This window comes from Propithecus coquereli, unplaced genomic scaffold (genome assembly GCF_000956105.1).
Source record: "Propithecus coquereli isolate 6110/MARCELLA unplaced genomic scaffold, Pcoq_1.0 Scaffold241, whole genome shotgun sequence".
NCBI lineage: Eukaryota > Metazoa > Chordata > Mammalia > Primates > Indriidae > Propithecus > Propithecus coquereli.
In genome coordinates, this window is record NW_012147964.1 from 3,175,479 (window position 1) to 3,202,785 (window position 27,307).

At 56.0% G+C, this 27,307-nt stretch overlaps 1 protein-coding gene across 1 annotated transcript in view; it reads left to right on the forward strand.

Annotated features, from left to right (window-relative positions):
- The window catches only part of CELF5 (CUGBP, Elav-like family member 5), a 39,493-nt gene extending 26,962 nt beyond the window's left edge, over positions 1 to 12,531 (forward strand). Inside the window, exons 4-13 of the mRNA XM_012646174.1 lie at positions 416 to 544; positions 1,918 to 1,997; positions 3,488 to 3,634; positions 4,197 to 4,338; positions 4,422 to 4,568; positions 6,016 to 6,078; positions 6,937 to 7,020; positions 9,680 to 9,823; positions 10,735 to 10,902; positions 12,401 to 12,531. Of these exons, the coding sequence (XP_012501628.1) occupies positions 416 to 544; positions 1,918 to 1,997; positions 3,488 to 3,634; positions 4,197 to 4,338; positions 4,422 to 4,568; positions 6,016 to 6,078; positions 6,937 to 7,020; positions 9,680 to 9,823; positions 10,735 to 10,862 (1,064 nt within the window). The 3' untranslated portion in view covers positions 10,863 to 10,902; positions 12,401 to 12,531. The remainder of the gene's footprint in view (positions 1 to 415; positions 545 to 1,917; positions 1,998 to 3,487; positions 3,635 to 4,196; positions 4,339 to 4,421; positions 4,569 to 6,015; positions 6,079 to 6,936; positions 7,021 to 9,679; positions 9,824 to 10,734; positions 10,903 to 12,400) is intronic.
- The last annotated feature ends 14,776 nt before the right edge of the window (positions 12,532 to 27,307 follow it).

A 27,307-nucleotide genomic window follows, 5' to 3' on the forward strand; every position in this document is an offset into this window, starting at 1 on the left:
CCTATGGGCACAGGTGCTCTCACGCCATTGGACAGGTGTTGACTGTCTGGCTGCCCCTGAGCCCCAGCAAGGCGGGGCAGGGGCCTCTGCCGCGGGGATGCAGAGACCATCGGTGCACACCCCTGCCTGGCAGAGCCAGAGGGACCCAGGGATCCAGACAGACAGGGACCCAGCCCAGCCAGGCAGTTCCTAACCCTGGGGCGATGTGTGGGCTCTCAGGGTGTACCGGAGGTCACCTGTGCCAGAGGTGGGAGCAGCGGAGCAGGACTGAAGGGAGGGCAGGCGGGAGACTACAGTGTAAGGCACGTGGGAGGGTGCAGAGGCCCGCACAGGGCCAGGGTGTGGCCGGGTCCTTCCGGGTCCGCCTGCCTCCCCCTCCGTGGGGCTCGGCTGAGGTGGGTGTCCCCGCCCACAGGGGACCGGAAGCTGTTCGTGGGGATGCTGAACAAGCAGCAGTCGGAGGAGGATGTGCTGCGGCTGTTCCAGCCCTTTGGGGTCATCGACGAGTGCACCGTGCTCCGGGGACCCGATGGCAGCAGCAAAGGTGATGGCCGGGGGCGGAGCCTGCGGGGAAGGTGGGACCTTGGGGAGGGAAGGAGATGTGGGCGGGGCTACTCTGGGGTGGAGCCTTGGAAAGGGGAGGGGTTGGCTCTGGGGGTGGGGCCTGTGGGGATGGGCAGGGCTGATCTAGGGGCAGTGCCTGTGGTTGGGGATGCAGGGGGCGTGGCTCTTCAAAGGGGCGGCGCTTATGGGTGGAGCTGGACCTGTGGGGAGGGGCCAGGCCCATGGGGTGGGGCTTGTGGGGGCGGGGCCAGTTCCCAGGGGCGGGGCTAGCTGGGGGCAGGGCAGAGACTGGTCCCACCTGCTCCTACCTGTGCGCTCTGTCTCCGTTTGTGGCTACCTGTGTCCCTTGGTCTTTGATTTGTCCACCTGACTGTCCACAGAGCTGCTTCCACCTGGGTCTGCCTGAGTCTATCTGTCTCTGACTATCTCTGGCCTGAGTGTCTGGATGACGGTGTCTGGGTCTCCGTGTGCCTGGTCTCCATCTACCTGAGTCCCTACTCGCATTCGTCATGTGGGACTGACCCCTGTTTGCCTGTCTCTGCCCTGTCTTACCCTCGTGGAACTGAATGTGTCCGGTGGTCTCTATGTGCCCAGATCTTCCGTAGCACTCTCTCTGTCTGGAGCTACATCTGGTGGCCTTGCCTGTTCCGTGGACTTTGTCCACGTGACTGTCTGACTCTGCCTGTCTCTGGTGGTCTCTGGTTGTCTGGCTGGGGCTGCCCTGGCCTAGTGGGTTATGATGTCCACCTGTCTGACTGTGGTCATGTGGGTCTGTCTGTCTGGGCCTGGGTGTGCCTGTGCCAGACTGCCCCCAGGACGGCATGTCCCATGATCTGCCCTATAAACTCGGCATGTCTCATCGTGACTATCTGGACCTTGCAGGGTTGCGACAGGTGGTGGTTTCTGTCCCCCTCACTTGTTCCGATGGGGAGGACTTCCTCCCTGACGACGCAGCATCACACCGAGCATCTGGCTGTGTGCTTAACACACTCTCTCATCGGCTGTGAATGGCAATCTGGCCCGCTGGCTGGGTGGCTTTCTGGTTGAATGAATGAATGACTGGCTGGCTGGGTGGCTTTCTGGTTGGATGAATGAATGAATGAATGGCTGGTGGGCTGGCCATGTGAATTACCAGCTGTTTGTCTAACTCCATGGCTGTCTGTCTGTGCGACTGTCCCCCGTCTGACCCTTGGTCTGTTGGGTGTCAACTGGCTGTCTGTCTGAACAAACGGCCGGCTGTCTTTCCGTTGTCTGACACCGACCGAGCATCCAGGGCTCCCTGTCCCCTCCCCCGTGGGCCCTGCCCGCCCAGTCCTGGGACCCCTTCACTCCCCACCTCTTCTCTTGGAGCAGGCTGTGCCTTCGTGAAGTTCTCGTCCCACACGGAGGCGCAGGCGGCCATCCATGCGCTGCACGGCAGCCAGACCATGCCGGTGAGTAGGCGCTGCCCGCGGTCACGGTGGAGGGGCCAGGGCGGAAACAGGTCCTGTCCTTGCCACAGCCCATGCCCAAGAGCCCCCATGCTTTCTCACGGCGGGCACAGGCGGAGAAGGAGGCCCAGCCCCTGGCAAGGCCACACGCGTACGAGTGTGTGCAGAGGTGAGCGTGCGAGCAGAGTGTGCGAGCGTGGGGAGGTACTGCAAGTGCGTGAGTGTGCGTGCTGTGCGCGTGTCAGTAGGTGAGTGTCATGGGAGGGCCGTGTGCCCGTGGATATGGACCAGTGCCAGTGTGTGTGCAGGCGAGTGCTCATGCGTATTTATACATGTGCGTGCGTGTGTGTGTGTGAGAGTACGCCTGGGCAGCGGGTGTGTGTGTGTGCGTCTGCAGCCATGTGCAAGGGCACATGTGCATGTGTGTGTGTGTGAACACGTGTGCATGTGCGTGTGTGTCAGCATGCATAGGTGAGTGCGTGTGTGCACGTTTGTGAGTGTATGCAGGTCCGTGTGGGTGTGGGTGTCGAGCTTGAGTGTGTGTGTGTACACCCGAGGGATGCTGGGAGGCCCAGGCAGGGAAGTCGAGGCCTGAGCTAGGGCTCGGCGGATGGGAGGAGCGTCGGTCTGAAATGAGGCCACGAGGTGAGAGCCGACGGTCCGCTTCACCCCCTGGCTGGGTGGCGACAGTACGGGACAGGTCCCAGGCATCTGCAACAGTGAGAGGCTGGGAGGACCAAGGAGACACAGTGCATGGCCCTGCCCCCAAGGAACGAGGCCCTGGGGCCATCGTCACTGCACGTCACTGCACGCCTTGTGGGGGTGCGGGTGACCCCAGGCCTCTGTGACGCCGACAGCACAGCCTGTTGCCGACGGCCACCCATGGCTGCCTGTTGGCGCTGATGTCTGTATTTCAGCTCTGCCCTGCGGTGCCTGTCCCACAGTTGTCTTCCAGCTGTCATTAGGTGTGGGGGTGACAGTCACCTGGGTTTCTGTCTGTGCTGCAGTAAAGCAGGGCATCCTCCCCCAGCTGGTGGCTGCCTCTGCTCTCCACGGGGTGGGCGAGTTGCAGGTTCGTCCACCTGTGCGGGGCACAAACAGGCACAGGACCGTTATTCCTCTCTGGTGCCTGGAGCCTCACCTGTTCCCCAGGTGTGGCGCGACAGAGGGTCCTCCATCCGTGGCCCCACTGTTCCCTCCAGCGGCTGCATTCTCCACCTGTCTTGTGAGCGGGCTGCTCATGGCCGGGGCCTGCCCCTGTGTGTGCCCCAGACACAGCCCCCCAGCCTTCGGTGCTACACCTGTGACGCCGCGCCTGTGCAGAAGCTGCCGATCCCCGCGCGCTTCTTGCTGTGGCCCCCAGCTCCTGTGGCTGGGGTCCCGTGGACATGGCTGGCAGCCCAGGGGGCCTGAGCTGACGTGATTCCAGAGACCCCAGAGTCCGGGCTACCTCCCACCTCTCTTTCCCTCCCCGCCCACGGCTGCCCCTGCAGGGAGCCTCCTCCAGCCTGGTGGTCAAGTTTGCCGACACGGACAAGGAGCGGACACTCCGGCGCATGCAGCAGATGGTGGGCCAGCTGGGCATCCTGACGCCGTCCCTCACGCTGCCCTTCAGCCCCTACAGCGCCTACGCCCAGGCTGTGAGTGCCCTGCAGGCGGCTTCCAAGATGGCCCAGTCTCTCCCTTCCGATCTACTCCCTGCTGAGAGCTTCTGCCCCTTGCCCACACTCCTGTCTCTCCCTTGGTCCCCCTGATACAGGGTCCTCTCCTGGCCTGGCTGAACCCCAAACTCAGACAAAGCCCCTAAATCCAAGCCGAGCCCTGACCCTAGACTGAACCCTAATACTTATTAAATGACGACCCAGCCTTGGACTGAGCCCCAGAGCCTGGCTGTGCCCCAAATCTAGAATAGGCCCAATTCTGGCTGAACCTCCAAATCCAGGCTGACCCCAAACCCAGACCCGACCTGGCCAAGCTCAACCCTGGCTGAACTCTCGTACTAGACTGAGCCTTGATCCCAGGCTGAGCCTATATCACAGGCTGAGCCTTGATCCCAGGCTGAGCCTAGATGCCAGGCGAGCCCTGATCCCAGCCTGACTTCCCCCCCCCTAGTTCCTGGAGGACCAAGCCTCCCTTTATGAGCCATGATCTCAGGGCAAGTGTCACCCTAGCTGTGCCCACTGACTCCCTTTCCACCCCCAGCTCATGCAACAGCAGACAACAGTCCTGTCCACCTCGGGCAGCTACCTGAGCCCTGGCGTGGCCTTCTCACCCTGCCACATCCAACAGATCGGCGCCGTCAGCCTTAATGGGCTGCCTGCCACACCCATCGCTCCTGCCTCTGGTGAGAGTCTGCCAGGGGTCCCTGGATGGGTGGGCAGGGCCAGGCCAGAGCCAGGCTTCCCGTGACCCTCTCTCACTCCACAGGGCTGCACTCACCCCCGCTGCTGGGCACTGCCGCCGTGCCCGGCCTCGTGGCTCCCATCACCAATGGCTTTGCAGGGGTTGTGCCCTTCCCTGGCGGTCACCCTGCTTTGGAAACCGTATATGCCAATGGCCTTGTGCCCTACCCAGGTAACTCAGGGTGGTCCCCTGGGTCCTAGGAGAGTGGCAGGGGGTAGGGATGGTGCTTCTGGAATGTACATGCAGGACAGAGGGAACCTCGGCTGAGCAGATATGAGCTGTCAGCACAGGAGCGGAGCCTGCGGCAGGGTGGCTGGACACAGAAACTGTGTATCCAGATGTTTCCATGTTCACATTCCAGTTCTGTGCCTCTGGATGGGTTCTTTAAGTCTCTGAGCCTCAGTATGCTCATCTGGGAAATGGGCGAATAACATCAGTCACCTCGTGAGGTTGCACTGATCATTAAATCAGTATGTACAGTGCGTAGCTCATCACCTGGTACAAGGAACGGAAGTATAAATCTTAGTCATTAATCATTACCATTTGGAAAGCTATCACTACCTGTATTCATTCATTCATTCATTCATTCATTCAATACATATTGCCCACACACTGATCTGGGCTGTAACTGTTTTCACGAAGTGGGGGTCCCACATTTCTCTACCCTACACCCACGAGTTTAGGGCCAACATTTTCCAACACATTACTTATTTATGCAAAGTAAGTCGTGTGTAGTTCCACCACGGAAGAGAATTTGTTTTTAACTTTTTATTTTGAAATGATTGGAGGCTCACAAGGAATTAGAAAGTGAGTCCAGAACAGTCCCTTGTACCCTTCTGCACTCAGCTTCCCCGGGCTGCCAACAGCTTCCCTGACCCTGGCACGGTGTCAAAGCCAGGAAAGCAACATTGGTGAGGTACAGTTAACTCAGTCCAGGCCTTATTTGGATCTCACCGCTTTTACATGCACATGTGTGTGTAGATGTGTTTCTCTATTTCGTCACCGATATAGATTCGTGTGACCACCACAGCCAAGATACAGAGCTGCCCCATCTGCACAAAGTAACCCCTTCCTGCCTCCCCTGTACACAGCCACCACCGCAAACCCCTGTCCTCCACAGCCGAGATCTCTGCATTCGAGCAGAATTTTTGGGGCTGAATTTTTCCATCAGCTTTGGTGGCCTGGACAACCTCTTCTGTCCCCTTACCTCTTCCCCTAGTGGCAGCTGGAAGGTCACAGCTCGATGGGGGATCCACAGGGTGTCCGATGAGCAAACTGACGTGGTGAGGGAGACAGGACAGGGGGTAGGGGTGGTGATTCCGGCAGAGGCTGAAGACCTGGTGAACCCAGAGAATGAAGGGAGGAGGGAGGGTTTCCTGGGAGGCAAAGGGGTCAGGACAGAGAGAGATTTCCTATCTGAGTGCCCCTGTGCCAGTGGCTTCACCTCTCTCGGCCTCAGTTTCCCCGCCTGTAAAATGGGGGCCGTACCTATAAAGGGTTTAGCACAGAGGTGAAGCTGGGGTGGGTGTTTTTGCTCCCCTCCCGGCTCTTAAGGAGCGGGGTGGATGGAGGACTTCTGCTGCCCCTACCCCACTCAGCCCCTCCGTCTGCCCCGCAGCTCAGAGCCCCACCGTGGCCGAGACGCTCCATCCTGCCTTCTCCGGAGTCCAGCAGTACACAGGTAGGGAGGCGGCCCCGCCCTCCCGCGCCCCGCCCTGCCCTGTCCCTGTCCCTCCAGGCCACGCCCACCATGCCTTCCTTCCTTGCTGGCCCCGCCCCTCCCACGCTCAGCCCCGCCCACCGTGGCTTCCTTCCTTGCCTGGCCACGCCTCCTACCTCTTGTCCCACCCCTCAGGGCCCCACCCTCAGCCCCTTGTGCCATGTTCAACCCCCGGCCCTGTTCCTAGCTCCGCCCCTGCCACCAGCACCTTCCCTGAGGCCTGCTCTTGACCCTGACGCTACCCTCTCATGCTCTCTACTGGGTGTGGTCCCCTTTCTCACACCTCTGGCCCCGCCCAATCCCAGCTCTTGGCCCCACCTTCCTGCCTCCATCCTTCAGATTCTGGTCCCACCCCTCACGTTCTGCCTTAATCTGACCACGTCTCTGCCACCACCCCGCCCCCACTCCGCCCTCCTTCCTAGGGCCTGGCTGTGGCCCTTCCCCTCCGCTGTGGCTCCGCCCCTCAAGCCATGGCCACACCCCACCCCTAACTTTCACGCAGTTCTGGACCCACCCTCTGGTGTGGCTCCGCCCCAGTTCTACATCCCCGCCCCTGAAGCCATGGCCACGCCCCACTCCTCCTTTCTTGCGGCCTTGGCCCCGCCCTCCTCTGCGTCCCCGCCCCTCAAGCCATGGCCCCGCCCCACCCTACTCTTCACTGCGGCCCTGGCCCCGCCCTCCTCTGTGGCTCCGCCCCTCGAACCTTGGCCCCACCCTCTCCTCTTCCCTGCGGGCTTGGCCCGCCCCGCCCGGCCGCGCCCGCGCCCGCGCCCACCTGGCCTCACGCCGCCTCCGCCCTGTCTCGCTCGGTCTCCGCAGCCATGTACCCCACTGCAGCCATCACGCCTATCGCGCACAGCGTCCCCCAGCCGCCGCCCCTCCTCCAGCAGCAGCAGCGAGAAGGTGAGGCGGCCGCGACCTCCCCCGGGCGCCCCCGCACCTGCAGGCCTGGGCTGGCCAGGGCTCGCGACCTGCAGGGCTGAGCGCGCAGCTGGGGAACCGGCGAACCTGGGTTCGAGTCCCGGTGCAGCCACTCCCTCTCGGGTGTTCTCGGGCAGCGCAGTCTCCTCTCTGGGCCTCAGTTTCCTCCATCCAGTGGGAGCCGTGCCCTGCTCGACCCTGTGGGAATAGCGGTGGCCTCCTACTGGCCCCCCAGAGCCAAGTGACTCTCTGGAGTTTTGAGGTTGAGGAATCCCAGGTAAACTGACGTCTCCCCAGTAAGGCCAAGGCTGTCCAGGGAGGGAGGGAGGGGGAAGGGGCTAGATTCTGGAGTCGGAAAACTGGGGTCCAGATGCACCCAGTTCTGACACTTACGACATCATAAGGAAAGCACCTAACTGCCTCTGCCTCAGTTTCCTCATCTGCAACTCAGGCGCCCATTTGTGCCAGGAGGTGTCACTGCAAGTGAGCAATGGCTGGTTTCTGACATGTAGTAGGTGCTCTGCACCCGGGGGTCCCTTCCTCTCTTTCATCCGTCTAGTGGGGGCAGAGACGGGTGGGTCCAGGGAGCAGCCAGAAAAGCCCCCAGACCATGCCACGACAAGGCATGCTTGGCTTGCGGCCTGGCCGGTGGACCGAGTTCTGCGAAGCTCTGCCCAATTTTTCCCTTGTGGATTATTGGTGGTGATGGTGGGGGTGTGGACACTGCCAGGGTGCAGGAGCTGAGTTTAAAAACAAGCCCTAGGCTGAGGGTCCCTGGAGGTGCCACCAGCCGCTTTCCTATCAATGGTCAGCTAGCGTGTCCTCTGGAGGCTCTGTCGTTAAAGCCACCACTAGCAGCAACACATGTGTTCAGATAAGATGGGACATTCCAGCCGCTCCAGATATGTCAGGCATTTCTCACGACCACCACTGCACCCCATGAACCCCCTTACCGCAGGGTGTCACCAGCAGGGGCTTCAGGGAGGGTTCAAGCCACCTAAAGTCGCTGCTTTATTGGATGACCTAGACCTGGGTCCCCTCCTTCTAACCCCTTCTCCAGCTCCACCCTCAATCCGGAGTGAGGGGCTAAAAGCTGGTTCAGGTACAGCCAGTGCTGCTAAAACGCTACACGTGTGTTCCCCTCAAATCACCGCTGTGTGCAACGCCTGGAAATCCAAACTGCAGGCTCCTGGGGGAAAGAGAGTCAAGGGCAGGAACCTAGTAGAAATGGTAGCACACATTCATGCATGTTACGTAGTTAAGAAGTACGTGAATATTACAGTAAATACAGTGCTTTGTCTTGGAAAAGACCTGGAGTTTGCGCGTGGAAATGGCCGCTAAGGGGTTGCCACGTGTGAGCCACTACGCAGTGGCGGCAGCAGTGTGTGGTCTGAAATCACATGGGGAGTCGTGACTCAAGCCAAGGAAGGGGGCAGCTCGTAGCACACGGGGGTACACGTTCCAGGTGTGTGCGTGCAGTTCGTGTCTTCTCGCGAGGTTCAGCTCATCCGATGTGGTTTTCTGCATTCACCGAGTGTATTGGGGGGGTGGAGGGGATGGAAACGGAAGCAAATGCGGAGTTTGGGTTCTGCTCAAGATATGTTCAAAATTGGTATAAACTTGCTGTTAAAAAAACAAGCGTCATAGCAGATCCTCGGCCCTAATTAGGAAGGTAAGGGGCAGGTGTGAGTGTGGAGTGGCGGCTTTTGTATTTTCTTGAGTGGGGGATATCCATGGCCCGGGAGAGAGGCAATTACCCTTGTCTGGGGCAGACATGGGACAAAGTCATGTTTAAATTTGGGATCAGCAGTAGATTTGGGGGACCTGTTTACGGCTTCGGATAATCAAGGTTTCAAAACACTATAACTGTTTATAGTTTCTATATTAGCCATGCATCAGGGATTATTTGGGGAGGGGACGGTTTAGAGGATTATGTATCCCTTTTTTAAAAAAATTATTTCTTGTTGGTATATATATCGTTGTTGAATTATCTGTGGTTTTACGATATCTGGGCTTTGGGATTGGAGAATTATCTTTTTATTTTACCTGATTTTATATTTGCATCATCTGAGTTTTGAGAATGATCCAAGGTTTGGAGGATTATCCCTATCTGCGATTTGGGATGGGAGAATTATTTTTTTTTTAAATTTTAGTCTATGGTCATTGGGCTTTCTTTAAATGACGGTTTTATTTTAGAACAGTTTGGGACAGAATGACTGCAGAGATACTACCAGGTTTCTGTGTTCCCCACTCCCCACTCCCCTGACTTTTGTCGGTGATCTGAAGTGCGAGGTTTAGGGGTGGATTTTCCGGGGTGGGGTTGGATTCTCTGGGGTCTGGGATTGGGGATGTAGCTGGGCTGTGGGTGGGGGGATGGGATAATCTGATTTTGGTGAATGATCTGTAGTCTGAGGATTACGAGGGGTTTGTTGTCCCCGAGCATGGGATTATGTCACACAGGCAAGGGACGGGTGCACCTGCCTCCCCTCCCCCGCCCATGCCCCTTCTTTCTGGGTGTCTCGGGGCACCCCTCTCCCGACAGCTGGAGAGGACAGATGTGGGCTCCAGACCCGCTCCCCTCCCTCAGGGGGTCCGCCTCCTCTCCTTGGGGGCTTTATGTCTTTCTCTCCCCCACCTGCAGGTCCCGAAGGCTGTAACCTGTTTATCTACCACCTCCCCCAGGAGTTTGGAGACACGGAGCTGACGCAGATGTTCCTGCCCTTCGGCAATATCATCTCCTCCAAGGTGTTTATGGATCGAGCTACCAACCAGAGCAAGTGTTTCGGTGAGTAGCCGCGGGGGCACCCCTCCCTGCCCTAGGCACTCCTCCCTGTCCCGGACCCCCTCCCTGCCCCACCTCAAGTGAGACCCCATCTCAAAAGAAAAAAATAAATAAGTGCTAAAACGTCAAACTCTTGCCCTCAGCTCCAAATCCACCCATGGCTCCCTTGGGCCCCAGCGGGGCAGACACTTCCCATGGTCTGTCTGCCCCAGCTCCCATCGGAGCCTGTGGAAGAGTCCCGGTCCTGCCTCTCAGCCCTTGCCCCGGCCGCCCCCTCCCCCTTGAGGGCCCTGGAGCTCCTGGCACCTCCAGGTCCCCCAGGAAGCCAGTGACAACCACAAGGTTGGGGCAGGAGGCAGGGCTGGGGCAGAGGGGAGGAGTTTGGGTGGGTGGGAGCTTAAGGATCTTCAGGAAGGGGGGCCGGGGTGTTTCTGATGGCCTCGGGGCAGGGGCTGGTGCAGAGAGACTGGCAGAGGCAGAGAGAGAGACAGAAACGAGACAACAGATGGGGAGAGAGAGAGAAGAGACCCGAAGACAGGCAGACACATACACAAAGAGCGGGAAAAAGAAACAGACAAGGACACGCCCAGGGTCAGATGGAGAGATGAGACTCCTGGTGGACAGAGGTCTCAGAGGGGGCAGAATGTTGGGGTGCAGGGCTTGGAGGGAGGCAGGCATGCCAGGGGAGCAAGGGATGGGAAGTCTCAGCAGAGCTCTCCCCAAGGCAAGGAGTGAGCGCCCCGTCCCAAGGCATGCAAGTCCAGAGGTATCAGAACAAAGCCAGGGCTGCTGCGTGTCCTCTGACAAGCCCCCGCCTGTGCACGCGTGCGCACACGCCCCCGCCCAGGACCCTGTAAGGCGAGCGGAGGACGCCCCCACGGTGCCGGCATCGAGGTCCAACCCGGTCTCCGCAGGCTTCGTGAGCTTTGACAACCCGGCCAGCGCGCAGACAGCCATCCAGGCCATGAACGGCTTCCAGATCGGCATGAAGAGGCTCAAAGTGCAGCTCAAGCGGCCCAAGGATCCAGGACACCCCTACTGACCGCACCCACAGCCGCCCCAAAGCTGTGGGCTTGGCCCAGGTGAGCCGCCAGGCGGCCCCACCCCCGCCCCCCCTGCTCTCACCCGCGACCCCTCCCCTTCATTCTCCGAACCCTCCCCAGGTGGGGCGATGCTGCAGGAGGCTCCGAGAAGCCCCCAGGCTGGGTTGGTGGGGACAGAGCTGGACGAAGACACCTCCATACCCTGTGGTCGGGGCTGGAACCAGGGGCAGGAGTTGGGTGGGGAGGGAGGAGCCAGGGTGGGAATCCTTCCTTGAGAAGGCTTTGCAGGATGAATAGGAGTTCACCCGCGAGGCCAGGTTTGGTCTGGGGTGGGGGGCGTGGTTGGGAGGGGCTTCTTTTCTGTCCCATGAAACTGTTCTCCCTGCTGAAAAGCCCCAAACCAGAGGACAACGTTAAATGCCCACCCCAGATCCTGGGCCCTAAGGTTGGACCCCAAAATGCCCAGCTTGGCTTGGAATTCGGGCTGGGGAGTTGGGATGTGGGAACGGTGCCCAGGGCCTGGTCCAGTGGGCCCTGACAGCATCCCGTCTCGCCATCTGCCCCACCGGGCCCCCCAGGGGGCCGACCAGCTGGGCCCACCGATGGGTTGGTAGAAAGTGGGATGTGTGCCCGGCCACTATTGTGCAAAAAAAACCACACACAAAACAAACCCAAGAGCCGCCCCCACCCCGAGAGTGTATTTGACCATCAGGGCAAACAGCTTCCCCAACAACTGCTTTGGGGGGATGAACAGTGCACCTCACGGGGCCATCATGGAAACTTATAACCCACCCCAAACCTCGACGACCCTCTTCTGTAAAATGGGCTCATGAAAGTTGTCTCCCAGAGGCTGCAGGAAGGACCCCCCCGCCAGGGGATGGGGGTGTTTTCACAGCTGAGCCCAGAACCCACCCCCTAAAGAGCTCTGGATAATTCGTTTTGATTTTTTTTTTCTGTTCTTAAAAATCACCATCGCCGCCGCCCTCCAAGAGCCTCACCTCAGGTCGGGGTCTGGCACAAGTAGGTGCTCAGTTAGAGGCTGTCGGTCCCGCTCACACCCCCTGGGTCGGCAGCACACAGATCTGCGTGTGTTTAGCTGCACGGAAGGCGCCCGCAGAAACCGCCAGCCCGAAGCAGAACCCGAGGCCGCTGCCTGCGACCCGTTCACTCCCTGTTACCTCCCGGCCTGCGCATCTTTACTGAGCACCTACTTTGTGCCGGGCACCGTTGCCGGCACTTGGGGACCCAGCCGTGAATGGATGGAAATGGGGTGGGGGTAGGGGGAGAGGCAGAAACTTAGCTTAAATATGTGTCCCCAAATGCCAAGGACACAGGCTCAGCGGCGACATCCTTAAGTCCCTTCAAAGCTTCTGTTTTTGGCCTCTGAACCCCGGGATTCTTGCTCTCTGGAAAAGATGGGGGTGCTGGAGCCTAGCCTGGCTGGGGCGAGGGGGGCGGAGGAGGACAGGGAGGTGGTGTCCTCCGCCTGTGTGTCCTGCCACCGTCGTTCCCTAACGCCCGTCCCCTTCTCCCCCAGGTGAGGGACCTTCCCATCCCAGGAGGGTCTCCCGCTTCCAACCGATCCAGGACTTTTCCATAAATTACAACCGTGGTTTGGACACCAGCCCTCCCCTCCCTCCTCCCAACCTTGTGCCCCCCGCCCCTCCAAAATGTGAAACGCCACCCACCCCGAAGGCCACCTCGAGGAGGGAGGGGGCTCCTGAGTTGGGGGCAGAGGGGCTCACACCCCACCCCATGTGCCCTTTGGGGACATCTCCTCCCTCCTGCCCACCCCAGCGCGGTGGCTTCCCCAAACTGAATGGCAACTTTCCCTATATATATATATATGCGTATATATATAGAGCTAGAGACAGTATATATATTTTTTGAGTATGGAAATCATGGGACCAAACTTTGCCGACTTCCTCCCATCCGAGAGAGGGTGACCCTGGGCCGGTCGCTGGGCAGGGACGTAGGAAGGGCCGAGGCTGGCACCTGCCGACCTCCCCGCGGGTACATCAGACCAGGAATTCGCCAACACGATATACCTCCAGGACTCTGGGTCCCCCCCTGCCACCGACTCCTGAGGGGCTTTGGGCTCAGCCGGTTTGAGTGTCCCTGGTCCCAGCTGCAGCTTCCGGAAACCACCCCCTTGTCCCCAGGGCCTCCCTGGATGCAGGCACAAAAGAGACCCTCTGGCTTCCCCAAGCCCTCTCCGTCCCCCGTCCCTCCTCAGTCATGGCCTTACTCACGTGACCAATAGCCCTTAGCTTTCCGTCGGGGGCAGACAGGGGCCGGGGGAGCCCCCCGCCCCTCCGCGCCCCCTCCCAAGGGCAGGCAGCCATCGTCCCTGCCTTCAAATCACCAGCCTCGAATTTAAGGTCTTGTGACCAAGATCGCCAAGCACGTTGGACAAGCCTGACCTGGACTGGCCGAGCACCCCTTTATCGGAGACAGCGAACTCGATAGCGACCTTCATACCTCTGCAGAGATTTTTTTTTTTCTTTTGGTCTTTCTGAGCAGGTACAAAGAAGAAAAGAGAAGAAAAAAAAATAGGGGAAAAAAAAATCAAACCACAGTGGATTCTTGACTCCTAGTCGGGAGTGGGGTGGGGTGGGGGGATTTTTGTGGGGTGCCTCTGTAAAGCGACCCGGTCCACGACACACCCACGTCGAAGCACACGGATTCGTGCAGATGTCCAGTGGGGCGTCCTGCCCAGGGAGGCCCCGGATAACTTAATAAGCTCAAAAAAAATTTTTTTTAAAAAGAAGAAAAAAAAAAAGCCTTCCCTTTTGCATACATAGAATGAGAATTCACAGGGACTTAAGGGTTTAAGTCAGCTAGGCTGACGCCACGGCACTCACTCCAGCTCGGCAAACAAAACAATGCTCTGTCTCAAAAAAAAAAAAAAAAAAATCTTCCGACCAATCGTTTCGAGATTCCAGAGTTTGATAATTGTTCCAAGACACTTCGATCGCGTGCCTGTGTCCCGTGCGTCTACGTGTGCAAGCGTGTGCCAAGGGCCCTCGTGGGGGTCGCCGCCGTGTCCCCGCGGGCCCGCGTGGGAGTGCGTGGCCGTGTGCAGTTGCGCGTGTCCCCGTGGTCCATGTTTACCGGCTGTAAATACCATTTTTATACTTCACCTCGAAGACCTGCGTGATTTGTATGACGTACTTTATTTCTGCTACGAGTAATTTCTTGAAATTTCCACTTGCAAACTGACTTTTCGGATAAACCAACACACACACACAACACACACACACACACACAGAGAAAAGAAAAAAAAACAAAGAACTTGGACCTTTGAGTTGACTTGGTTTGAGTTTTGTGTCCAAGAAGATTTCCCGCGGCTGGAGAGGTTCCTCGTCACTGTTGCGTGTTTTCAGGTGAGAAGCAGCGTCGTCTTAACGTCCAAAACGCCTCTCTTTGGTCTGAAAAAAAAAAAAAACTAAAAATTTATTTAATAAAAGTTTTACTTGCTAAAGGGCTGACTCTTCCCTTACCTTCTTCACTAGTCAATAAAGAACAAGCGTATCGGTCACCCGGGCTGGAGAGAAATTCAGATTTAGGGTTAGGGGACGCAGGAGAGGCTATTCCAAGAAGGCAGGTCTACAGTTCTGCTCTCTGGGATTCTGTCTGGTTAATCCAGAAGTTGAAAACAGGAAGTGTTTTTTTCTCATATGCTCATTTATTCATTCAACAAACGTGTATTGAACACCTACTGTGCTGGCTACTAGGGACACGGCAGTGACTGAGATGGCTCTGTCTCTGCCCTCGTGGGGACAGCCCAGTGCAGGACAGAGATAGTATGCAATAATGGCACAATTTTGAAAAATGGAAGGAAAATTCACATCACATAGATTTACCATTTTAGCCGTTTAAAAGTGACTTTGGTGCATTAATGATGTCCAACTATCACCTTTACCTAATACCAGAACGTTCTCATCACCCCAGAAAGAAGTCCCGTCCCCATGAGCAGTCACTCCCCACCCCCTCCCCAGCCCCTGGGGACCACAAATCCACGTCCCGTCTCTGTGGCTCTGCCTGTTCTGGACGTTTCATATAAATGGAGTCTCACACTGTGTGTCCTTCTGTGTCTGGCGTCTCTCACTGAGTACGACGTCCTCAAGGTCCTTCCACACTGTGGCCTGTGTCAGAGCCTCGTCCCTTTTTGTGGCTGAGTGATATTCAGTTTCGTGGATGGTCCACGTGGCGTGTGTCCACTCATCCGTTGGTGACACCGGCTGTTCCCACCTCTTCGCGGTTATGAATCATCCTGCTGTGAACATGCGTGTGCACGTTTTTACACGGGTGTATATTTTCATTTCCTTGAGGGATAGACCTTGGTATGGAATTGCTGGGTCCAATGGTGACTCTATATTTAACCTTGAGGAACTGCCCGACTCTTCCACAGTGACTGCACGCATTTTAGCTTCCCCGCCACTGTGCACAAGGGTTCAGATTTGCCTACACCCTCGCCAACACTTTTTAGACAATAGATTTTTTTTAGAGATATGGTGTTGGATCTTGCTATGTTGTCCAGGCTGGTCTCGAACTCCTGGGCTCAAGCAATCCTCCCGCCTTGGCCTCCAGAGTGGCTGGAATTACAGGCATGAGCCTCCGCGCCTGGGTCTAAGAGATTGTTAATTGGAATGTTGCGGGCGACAGTCTCTGAGTGGGTCTGTCAAGGACCCTGGGGAAGGTGTCCCTGAGGAGGTGAGGCTTTAAAGCTAAGGATGAGCTCACCAGGGAAGAAAGAAAGGTGAGATTCTGGCCATCCAGAGGGGACGGTTTATGCTGAGGCTTCACATGGAAGCGGTGGCGGGAGGGAAACAGGCCAGAGCTGCCGTCAGCAGCCGGACCCCACAGGGGCCAGACCCAAGGTGGGTGGGGCAGGCGCGGGACAAGGGGGTGACGGTGTCGGCTGGGAAGAGGAGCCTGGCCTCGGATGGCGTTTCAGGGTTTCGACGAATGAATGGGGAGGGTGGATGTGGCTTTGGCTAGGGGGGGAAAACATGCCTGCAGCCCCCCGCCCACCTTGGGGGAGGCCTCAAAGTCCCTCCAAAAAATAAAATCCTGAGGCCCAGCGTGGGCGACGCTGCACTCCAGGGGAGGGCCTGGGGTGGGGGGTGAACAGGTGGAAATGGCCACACCCAAGCGCAGCCTTTCAGAATTGATGGTGAACCGGTTACTTGATACCCTGCCTGGCACTTAGCAGAAACCACGTCTCTTCATGGTATAGATAACTCCTCCCTTTGTACGGTTGGGGAAACTGAGGCTCAGAGACACAAAGAGCCTTGTTCCGGCACCTACAGAGCACACAAGGCCAGGCTGGGCTGAAAGCTGGAAAAATGGATCAGAATTTGCCTGGAAGGGTTTTCTAGGTGGAAGGAACAGCATAGGCAAAGACTCAGAGGCTTGAGACCTTGCAGCAGTTGAGGAACGACCGGCGAAGATGGCAGTGCTGGGTGAGGAGGAGGATGCAGAGGTGAGTAGCGGCTGCATTACGGAGCCTTTTGTTATTAAGCACCTACTGTGTGCTGGATCTGGTCTGCGCTCGCCCAAGACCACAGTCTACCGGGAAGGTGGACCAAAACCAGAAAGAACCACATCCCCTCAAGGAAAAGTCATTCCAGAACGTGCTGAGGGTTGTGATCTAAATGAGATTAGGCAATCCTAGGCACTGTCGTGCAGGCAATAGGGAGCTATAGAGGGTTTTGAGCATGGGGAGAGGCTCGATCAGATTCAGCTGTCAGGATATCTGGGGTGACCTCCGTGCTACTGGCAGGGTATACACTGGCTCTCTCGGAGGATAATTTAGCAGGATAATATGTCTACCTAGCATTTGTTAAGCACTTACTATTTGCCAAGAATCATTTCCAGTCTGTGTTGCCCAATACAGTAGCCACTAGGCTCATGTGGCCATTTAAATGTAAATCCATTTAGATGAAATTATAACTTTCGTTTCTCAGTCAGGCTAAGCCACACGTCAAGGGATCAGTCGCGCCGCACGTCCGACACTGCAGGAAGTTCGATCGTAGGTACAGCGCTCGTCCAAGCATTTTATGTGATTCAGCTCACCCTGTCCCAAGCCCCTGAGTATGTTCTATTAATATCCCCACTTACAAGTTAGTAAACTGAGGCCCAGAGAGGTATATACACATATATATAGCAGATGTGTCTATGATTGCAAGAATGAGAAGAAAGGAATCGAAATATATTCACCAAAATGATGTCTGGGTGGCCTCAGGGAAGTCAGGATAAAGCATAGTTGAGTCTTAGCTGCAATTATATGTATTATTTAGGAAATTAATAATTTATTAGTAATTCTAATCCTAACACTATTTACTATGTATTTAAATATATATTTGTTAATAATATTGTCTTCCTTCCTTCCTTCCTTCCTTCTTTCCTTCCCCTCCAGGGCAGGCTACCCTATAAAACACTAAGGCACGTTATAAAGTGGTAGTGACTAAAACAGCGTGTCACCAATGCCTGCTAGTTTTGTTTATTTTTCTATCCCCAGGAGCCGGGCCCACGGCGGCTGCTCATTGAACGTACTCAAGCACAGTGGCTGAGTCTAGAGCCACACTGCCCTGGGTTTGAATCTTGGTTGTGACATTTACCGGCTGTGTGACCTTGGACTAGTAGATGAATCATCTGGGGATCGGTTTCGCCTCTGGAAAGCCAGGCTCATCGGAGACTCGAGGAGTTCGTGTATAAAACCCTCCCGGGTCCGGAGGAAGCTCCGCAGGAGGGTCAACCGTGGGAAATTCGCTTTCCTTGCTTGTTAGTGTAAAGGCGAGAAAAGAAAAACAAAAAAAAGAAAAGAAAAGAAAAGGGAAAAGAAGAGAAAGAGAGAATAGGGAAGGAAGGAGAGAGGGAGAGGGAGAGAAAGAAAGGAAGGAAGGAAGGAAGAAAGAAAGAAAAAAGAAGAAAAAGAAAATTAAAAAAAAAGTTACTTTCCAGAGGCTTTTTCTCAGACCACCAGCGGGGGGCAGCAGAGACTGATGCCTTTTCAACACTGGGGCTTTAGCTGGAAATGCTGAAAGCATTTATTGAGCTCCGAGTGTGTGCCACGCGCTGCGCTGGGGGCTGGGGCAGATAGTGAGGGGACCCCCGGCTTCTGTCCTAGGACGCAAAAGCTACACCCCGTCCACACTGTCCAGGCCGTCACCCAAAGCCTGCAGGACTGCACCGGACGTGGTTGCACTGCCAGGCCTGCGTTTGCACGTGCGCTCCCCATCCGGGAGCACTGCCCCTCCCACCCCGAGCACTGCCCTCCCCAGCCTGGAGTTCGGAGATGCGGGCCCGGATCTCGAGGCACAGCGACTGGCATGAGCACAGGCGTACAGCTAGGAACCACCTGACGGAAGCAGGGCTCGTCGTGGTGGAAACCGAGGCTGGAACAGAACACGAGCCCCTCCAAGGCTGGGGCTGTAGTCGCTCCCCTTTGGGTCCCCGGTGTTTGCTGATCAGCCCAAGAGTTGCAGGCCCTTGAGCCTGGCGTTCTCTTTTCAGGCCTCAGTTTGCTCATCTGTAAGATGGGGCTCAGGATAGTGTGATACTATGCGACCGTCCAGCATGGCTGGGCAGATCCAAATTAATTCACGGACACGAATGATATTACAAGGCAAAATAGGACCTCCTCCCAGGGCAGGAAAATGAATGCTCAGGCATCACTCCTACTGGATTCAAGAGACAATAAGCATTTTTTTTTTGCAATAAGCATTTATTAAGCACCTATTGTGCACTAGCAGCTGTTAGAAAATGTACAAAAATTCTGACCACGCCCCCAGCGCCTCGCCCCACTCGTCTCCCTCTATGCCACCCCCAGGCACAGTTCCCAGCCCCGCCCCCAGCTCCGCCTCCTCTCCACCCCCTCCCTTTCCCTAGCCTCCTGGAGGGATGTGGAGGTAGGGGGATTTGCATATTCATGAGGCCATCAGCCAATCCACAGCCTGAACTCGGTTTGCCTTCAGAGCCTCGTTGATCTTGATCGTTGATTGTGACATCAGGAGCGACGCCTTCAGTGATCCTTAAAGGTGCAGTAACCTTGAGTGGCCTCAGTGTGCACACCTGTAAAATGCAGCAGGGTGGGGTGCGCGGGGCGTAGAAATCAGCGCAGAACAATGATGCCCAAATAGCTTTGCCGTCTTGGGTGGAATCCAGGGACACGTTCTGAGCGCTCAATCCCTGCCAGGTGCTTGACTCCAGCTGGGGCGCCAGAGTTCCTGCTGAGAAGGGAGCTTCAGCACCGGGGGTCGCGGACAGCTCCCGGCCCTGGGCAGAGGGGCTCCGTGTCGCCAGTATTGGGAACAGGATTCGGAAGGAACCCCAGGCCCTCAGCCTGCCTGCAACGACAGGGGCATGATCTTTCTCAGCCTGTGTGTCCCCCAAGAAAGCCTCAGACGAACCCAGCCCTCATCTGTGAAGCCACCTGTCCTCTCCCAAGGTGATGTTCCTCCGGACTCTGTTCCTGGTCCCCAGTCCTGCTCCCCCACGTCACCCACGTCTCAGCTGATGTCACTCCTGTCCTTCCAGGTGCTGGGGCCTGGACTCGTTTCTTTCTTGCTCAACTCCAAACCCAATCCATGAGCAAGTCCTGTCGCCTCTGCCGTCAACAGCGCAACCTCAGTGCGTCCACGTCCCCCCACTCGCTGCCTCCAGCTGTTCCAGCACCGCCATCACCTGTCAGGTGGATAGGTAGGACCTCCGCTCTTCTCCGGACACGGGTTCCCTGCATTGGCGCTGTTTGGAGCAATTGCTCCACCTGGGAAGAAGGGTAAGGGCGGGCACTCCATTTTGGTGTCGCCCCACCCTTAATCCTATCCCCAGCAACTGCTGCACCTGGGGAAGGCGGGAATATTTATCCACCCAGGAATTCCCCAGCCCAGGCATAATAAGATTTAGAAAGTGACCTAGAGTAACCTCAGGGGAATTAACGTGCCCTTAGCTTGACTCTGCATTGCAGTTCACCCCTGCCCCCAGGTGGGCTTTCTTAGAGGGAGCTCATATATGCAGGAGGCATTTCGAGGACACCTGTCGATCATTTGCTAACATCCCACGCCTCCCAAGACCCCGCCCCCGGACTGGGCTAATAAAAGGAAAGCATCCGAGAAGTCAGGAGTAGTCGGGTGGGTCTGTCTCTCTCCACTCTCGGAGACGGACCCGTTTTATCCTACAACAAAGCGCTGCTCGTGTGCAACCGCTCCCTGCCTGCGGTGACTCCGTCGTGTTGGCCTTGCTGGCGATTTTTCCAAGAAAGGAGTCAGAGGACTGCGACGTTAGTCTGGACGCGACACTCTGGTGTGTCTGGTCATTCTTCAGCCAAGAACACGCCGAGAACCGAGGGCAGACTCCCACCCTGACATATTTGGCGCAGAAACCTGGGGTTCTGATACACCCCCTTGGACCAGCCCCGTCCTCCCCACCCTCTCGCTGGCTCCCTCCCTGGCCCCCCGCAGTCTGTCCTCCCAACAACAGCCACCAGAGGGCACCTGAGAGCACTTGAGCTCATCTCGCCTCTGCCCACAACCCTCCATGGCTCCCACCTCCCTCAAAATAAAAGTCCAAGTCCTTCCTGCAGCTGACAAAGCCCTGCACGTCCTGTCCCCATCACCTCCCTGCTCTCACTTTCTCCTTCTCTCCCCCTGGCTCACTCTGCTCCTGCCTCCTCCACGTTCCTCGAAACCCCAAACTTGTCATCATCCCCTTTCTACTCAACGGCGGAGCCTGAAGTGAGCAGAGGTGGGAGATCAGCAGAGGTCCGGCTGCACAGGTGTTACAGGCCGCGGATACCAGGTGAGGACATTGCTCTGTATCTCAAAGGCAGTAGGGAGCCACGGGAGGGTTTTTAATGGGGTGGGGGGAGTGGTGAGGCAATCACATTTGCGTTTTTAAAAACCTGCTTCTGGCTGCTGTGTGGAGAATGTGCCACAGAGGAGGTAAGCTGCCGTGGGGCCTGGTGTGGGCTTCCGGAAGAGCAATGGTGTGGCTTGGAGGAGGCCAGGCACCCCCACCCCCAGAATTCTCAGCAGATGTTGTCACCTTTGACATTTGCATATGACTGTATATAGAGATCTATCTAATGTCTGGTGTCTCTCACTGAGCACGATGTCCTCAAGGTCCATCCACACTGTAGTTTGTGTCCAAATTTCCTTTCTTTTTAAGGCTGAATAATATTCCACTGTGTGGGTGGGCCACATGGTGTTTATCCATCGCTGGACATTTGGGTTGCTTCCACCTCCTGGCTGTTGTGAATCCTGCCATGAACTCAAACGTACAAACATCCGTTTGAGTTCCTGCTCTCAAATTCATTGACTTGGGACTTCTTAAAATAATATAGGCATTTAATACTATAATGTTTCTTCTAAACACTGTTTTAGCTGCGTCTCACAAATTTTGATGTATAGAATTTAATTTATTATCATTGAATTAAAACTATTTCTTCATTTCTCTTATGACTTCCTCTTTTACCTAGGTTATTAAGAATTTTTTTGTTTCACTTCCAAATATTTGGAGCTTTTAACATATATTTTTGTTACTGACATCTAGTTGAATTTTGTTATGGTTAGAGGACATAAGTTGGATCATTTTAATTTCTTAAATTTATTAAGGTTCATTCATGGCTTATATTGGTGAATATAATTAAAGAATATAGTATACTTGGTGAATAGTCCATGTTAACTTGGAAAGGATGTATATTCTGCTATTGTTGGGTGGAGTGTTCTATAAATGTCATTTCAAGTTGGTTGATAGTGTTATTCAGGTCTTTTATATCGGGGAGGATTTTCTGTTTACTTTTTATATCCATTTCTGAGAGAATAGTGTTGGAGTCTCTATGTATATTTATAGATTTATTAATTTCTCTAAGCTCTATTAATTTTTGCTTTGTGTATTTTGAAGCTATGTTGTTAGGTGCATGCATATTTACAGTTGGTGAGTTGGTTCCTTTTTTTTTTTTTTGGAGACAGAGTTTCGCTCTGTTGCCCGGGCTAGAGTTCCGTGGCATCAGCCTAGCTCACAGCAACCTCAAACTCCTGGGCTCAAGTGATCCTTCTGCCTCAGCCTCCTGAGTAGCTGGGACTACAGGCATGTGCCACCATGGCCGGCTACTTCTTTCTACATATTTTTAGTTGTCCAGCTAATTTCTTTCTATTTTTAGTAGAGACGAGAATCTCACTCTTGCTCAGGCTGGTCTCGAACTCCTGAGCTCAAATGATCCTCCCGCCTCAGCCTCCCAGAGTGCTAGGATTACAGGCGTGAGCCACCACGCCCGGCTGAGTTGATTCCTTTATCATGGGTTGATTTCTTGCTTTGTCTGATTTTAATGTTAGCCTCTTCAGCATTTTTTTTGACCGGTGTTTTCTTGGTTTATTTTTTTTCCACCCTTTTACTTTTAACATATCAATGTATTTATATTTAAAGTGGTTTTCTTGCTGATTATAAATTTTCTCAGTTTTTATTTGCTGAAAAGTCTTCATTTCTCCTTCACTTACGAATGATATTTCACTGGGTACAGAATTCTGGGTTGACAATCTTTTTCTATCAACCTTTCAAGATGCCACTCCATTGTCTACTTGCTGGCATAGTTTCGGATGAGAAGTCTGCTGTTATTCTTTTTTTTCTCCTCCCACCTCTCACCCCATATGCAATGTGTCCTCCTCCTCCTTCTCCTCTTCCTCCTTCTTCAAGAATTTTCTCTTTATCTTTAATCTGCCTTTTGAATATATGTCTGTGTATGTGTCTTGGGGGATATTTATTCTGTTTGGTATTTTCTGAGCTTCTCGGATCTGTGATTTGATGTCTTTAATTTTGGAAAATTATTGATCATTATCTCTTAAAATATTCCTCCACCCTATTCTTCCTTCTCCTTCTGGGATTCCAATTACACTTCAACACTATTCTCTCAGCAACTGATAGAACAAGTAGACAGAAAATCTGTCAGGATATAGAAGACTGGAATAACACTATCAACCAACTTGAAATGACATTTCTAGAACACTCCACCCAACAACAGCAAAATATACATCTTTTTCAAGTTAGATCATTTGATCTTGGCCCAGAGCTTGTGGATGCTCCTAACCTGCCTTTAACACCTCTCTAATTCTTGCTTATCTTTCTTACAAGGGGAGCAGGCTTTGGGCTTTGTGTCTGGTTAGAGGACGATAAGGTCGAGAAGGTTTCTATTGCATTTATGTTACAGCTGCCCCCCGACTTGTTGCAGCCTTTAGTGGTGGGTTATTCTTTTCTCTTTAAATACGTCTAAGTCTTTTAATAGAAACGGTTTGATCATAAGAAAACATGTTTAGCAATACTCGGACACAGACGAAATGAGGCGGGTGGTCTGTGAGTGACAGCAGGTTGAGAGGCTGCCCTAATCTGGCCTCCTTACTTTGCAGCATGGAAACTGAGGCACAGAGCAGGCAAAGACTTGCAGATCTGGGCCCTCTGCCCTTGGTATTGGGGGATAGGAACTGGTTGCGGAGACAGGCTGATCCTTTACAGAGATCCAGGCTGAGCTCAGTGGCTGCTGTGGGCCCTCTTGGGCCTCAGTTTCCTGGAATGGAAAGTGTGACTGAGAAACCAGGCCGCCCAGGTGGGAGTGTGGAGTGTGCTATGCAGACAACGAACGGCGGCCCCGTGACCTGCCCTGCTGACCGGGTGCAGCCGGGTGTCTCCATCTTTCTCATTCTGTCTCTCTCTTATCTCTCACTGTCTCTGTCTCTCTCTAACTCTCCATCTCTGTGTCTCCATCTCTGTTTCTCCGTCTCTGTCTAGCTAACCTTCTCTCTCACCCTTTCTGCATCTCTGTCTCTCTTTCTCTTTCCTTCCTCTCTCCCCCTCCCTCCCTCCCTCTCCCAGCCTTCCCGTTTGAAGGCTGCCTCCCACATCTGCCTTCCGCCAAGGCCTGGGCTCTGCCCCGCCGTCTGAATGCCTTACTCCAACCGCACATCTGTGGGGTAATTGTCTCCCACGACCACAAGGTACTGAGGCAAATTATAGTTACGGGGTGGGGGCCTCCGTGTGGCTGAACTGCGTCTGCCCGCCGGGCTGGGCTCTGCTGGCCTCGGCTGGGCGAGATGGCCGGGGAGTGGCCCTGCTCAGACCGTGGAAGCTCATGCCTGGCCGGCCCCTTCCCCCCGCCCAGCCCACACACCACCCCCTCGCCAGACCTGCATCTTTTATGCCAAGATGAAAATGCCTTTTGTGAAAAATCAGCAGGGAACTCCAGTGTCTGCAAAACCCTGACCTGTTATTCATTCATTCATTCATTCATTCATTCAACAGAGCTATTACTGAGCGCCTACTCTGTGCCAGGTGCTGTTCCAGGTACTGAGGCCATTCAAAGCAGTGAATGAGACAGACAAAAGCCCTTGTCCTCCTGAAGCTGACATTCCCCTGGGGGAGACGGGTGGGAAACAGGGAATGGTGATAAGTGCTTTGAAGAAAAATAAGGCAGGAAGAGGGGCGGTGCGGCAATTTTCAAGGAAGAGGTGACACGAAGGAGGCAAAGGAGGGAGCTGGGTGGAGGTGCAGCGCCCTGCAGACCACCTGTGTGACCCTGGGCAAGTCACTGCCCCTCTCTGAGCCTCAGTTTCCTCCTCTGTAAAATGGAGACAATCACAGCCCAGACCTATATCACAATGCAAACTTCCGGCACATAATAAAATCCCCAATAAATAAGTCACAGCTATGTCATAGGGGCAAGTTCTACCTGCTGTGTCCACAGCCTCCTAGCGAGACTTTCCTGGGCCTCGGTTTCCCTGTCTGTGAAAGAGGAACAATCAAAGTATCGATCTCACATGGCTCTTGGAAGGGTTGGGTGCTAATGTGCCGGGCACATAGTAGGTGCTTAATAAACCATGGCTGTTGATACCAATGATTCAAATGATAGGGTCTAATCCACACGCTTGCGCTTTGTCAACGACTGTTGGAGACGGCTGCGTGTGCGGCGCAGGCCCGGGTGACGCTGGGGTCCCGGCGAGGGCTCAGATCCAGGTCCTGCCCTCCAGGAGCCCCCAGGTCGGGGGAGGCTAAGCTGGACACAGACACTCTCAGTCCCAAGTGGTCAGGGCTGGGACCTGGGGCTGGGGCCTATGGCCACTTTTCCATCGAGGCTGATGACCCCGGCAACTCGGGGTGGAAGGGTGGAGCGTGTGGTCCAGACGGCGGATGGCGCGTGGCTGGGTGTCCGGCCTTCCTCTCTGTCTCTCTTTCCCCTTCTCACTGTCTCTCCCTCTCCCTTTGTCGCTGTTATCAAACCCTCTCTCTCACTCTCGGTAGTGGAGGGAATATCAGGCCTGGGTTTTGACGGATGCATAGGAGTCCCCAGGTGCTGAAAAGAGGAAAGTCGTCCCAGACAAAGGGGATGCCACAAGCGAAGGCCCGGAGTTGCAGGAGAATATGGCACCGTCGGGAAGTGGGGGTGCATTTGGGAGAGAAGGAGGTGAGGAGTCAGGCCCTGTCCCCACGGAAACCTCCTCCTGGGGACCCTAAAGGGACGTGAGGAGAGGAGGAAATGGTCAGAGCTGCGCTTTAGGAAGATTTGTCCAGGGCATGGGGGGCTGAGCAGAGGCCACCCTGTCTCCACCCTCAGCTCCAAAAGAATGAGCCTCCAACCCCGTTCACATCCACACCTGGTGCTCACTCCGTCTGCTTGGAGTGGACAGGCGCCAATGCCACACAGGAAAGCAGAGGCCAGAGGATATCTGGCCAGACCCTGTCACTGCCATTTCAGAGCTCAAGGGCAGTCCCTCCCTAGGGAAGTTCTTCCTGAGGTCTATCTTTAGTACCTCCTGCTGTCGGTGTATGGCCAGGACATCCAGCCCATGCAGACCCGTGTGCCCAGCTGCTTCTCACCCAGCTTGGGCACATACTCAGGGCTCCAAGTTGGAAGTTGTAGTGAGTTATGATGATGCCACCGCACTCCAGCCTGGACGACAGAGTGAGACTGTTTCAACAAAAAATAAATAAGGAAAACAACAACAAAAAACATATCCATCCGAGGTCAGAGCCCTGCCTGGAGCTCAGAGAGGCCTTGGGAGCGCGTCCGTCCGTGGGCGGGAGGGATCCAGGCGCCCCCTGCACACCCCTGCCTCCCTCCCGCCCCAGGCGGCCAGGCGCTGCGACCTTCCCTGGTGGAGGTGGCGGCTGGCGGGTGCAGTGCAGGCTGGGCCAGGCAGGAGAAGCCACACTCCTTCCGGGGGGTGGGGAGGGGGGTATTCCCAGCCCCATTCACAAATCCACGGCTCCGTCTGCTGATTGCACCAACGGCCGCCACACGCGCGCACGCGCGCGCACACACACACACACACACACACACACACGCACACACACACCCACCGCTGTGACAGCCTCCTCGGGCTGTGGGTGGCCACTCGGTGGAGACTGGCCTGGTGTGTCTCAGATTAACACGTCTCCCTCCCGGTCTATGTTCTCCAGTCCTGGGTGTCCCGGGCACCCACGTCTGACTCCCCAGACAAAACCCCCTCGTGCGGCACCATGGAAGCCGGACGTCGCGACCTCCCTGGGAGGCGGCTGGCCCAGCCCGAGCTCCGGTCCGCGTGAGGCCGCCCTGGGCCGCCCTCGCCGCCCGGCCAAGCATGGCGGTGCCGGGGCCCCCGGTGTCCAGCAAGCCGGGAGACGCGTCCATCAGATGGCAGCTCTGCTACGACATGACGGCCAAGATGTGGTGGATGGTGAGTGTCCGCCGGGCCGGGGGCAGGGGCGGAGGGGCCTCTCCGACGACGTGGGGACACCTGAGCAGGCCCGCGGGGGGCCTGCGTGGTTGTCGGTGGCGGTGACCCCTCTCTGGGCGGCTGCGGAGTGGGCGGACGCGATCGGACACGGTTGACGGAGCCCGGGCGACGTAGACAAGAGAGATGCCGGCGCCTTCCAGCGGGGGCGAGTCCAGGGCTGCGCAGACGCGGGCGGGGCCGAGGGTGCGGGTTTCCGCAGCCCACGAGGGCGCCGAGGTGGCCGTGGCCCTGGGCAGCTGTGGAGCGGCCAGCCGGGCCTAGAGCCCCCCGCACCGGCCCAGTGGCTGGGATCGGGAGGTCTTGGGCGGCTCGGAGCACCCGGCTGGCAGCCGGAGTCTGGGCCGCTGGGAGACCCCAGCCAAGGCCCTGCCTGTCTCTGTGCCCGCGACCCCAGGAAGGGGCTGTACGTGCTCCCTCCTCACTGCAGCGAGACGCTGGCTGCGGGCCGTCGCCTGGCTCTGCTCAGGGAAGGGCTGCGGCGTCACCCCTAGGACCGGGTACCCTTCTGGAAGCTTCTGGGGTAGGGGTAAAGCCACGTCCCCTGGAGCTGGGACCCACCTGGACCGGGTGAGAAACGATGCTGGGGCAGCCCTGGGTGCGAGATGGGGCAGGCAGGCGCGGAGTCCGGCTGGGGTCCCGGGTCTCGTGAAGCCAGCGTGAGACCCTCCGTCCACCCGTCC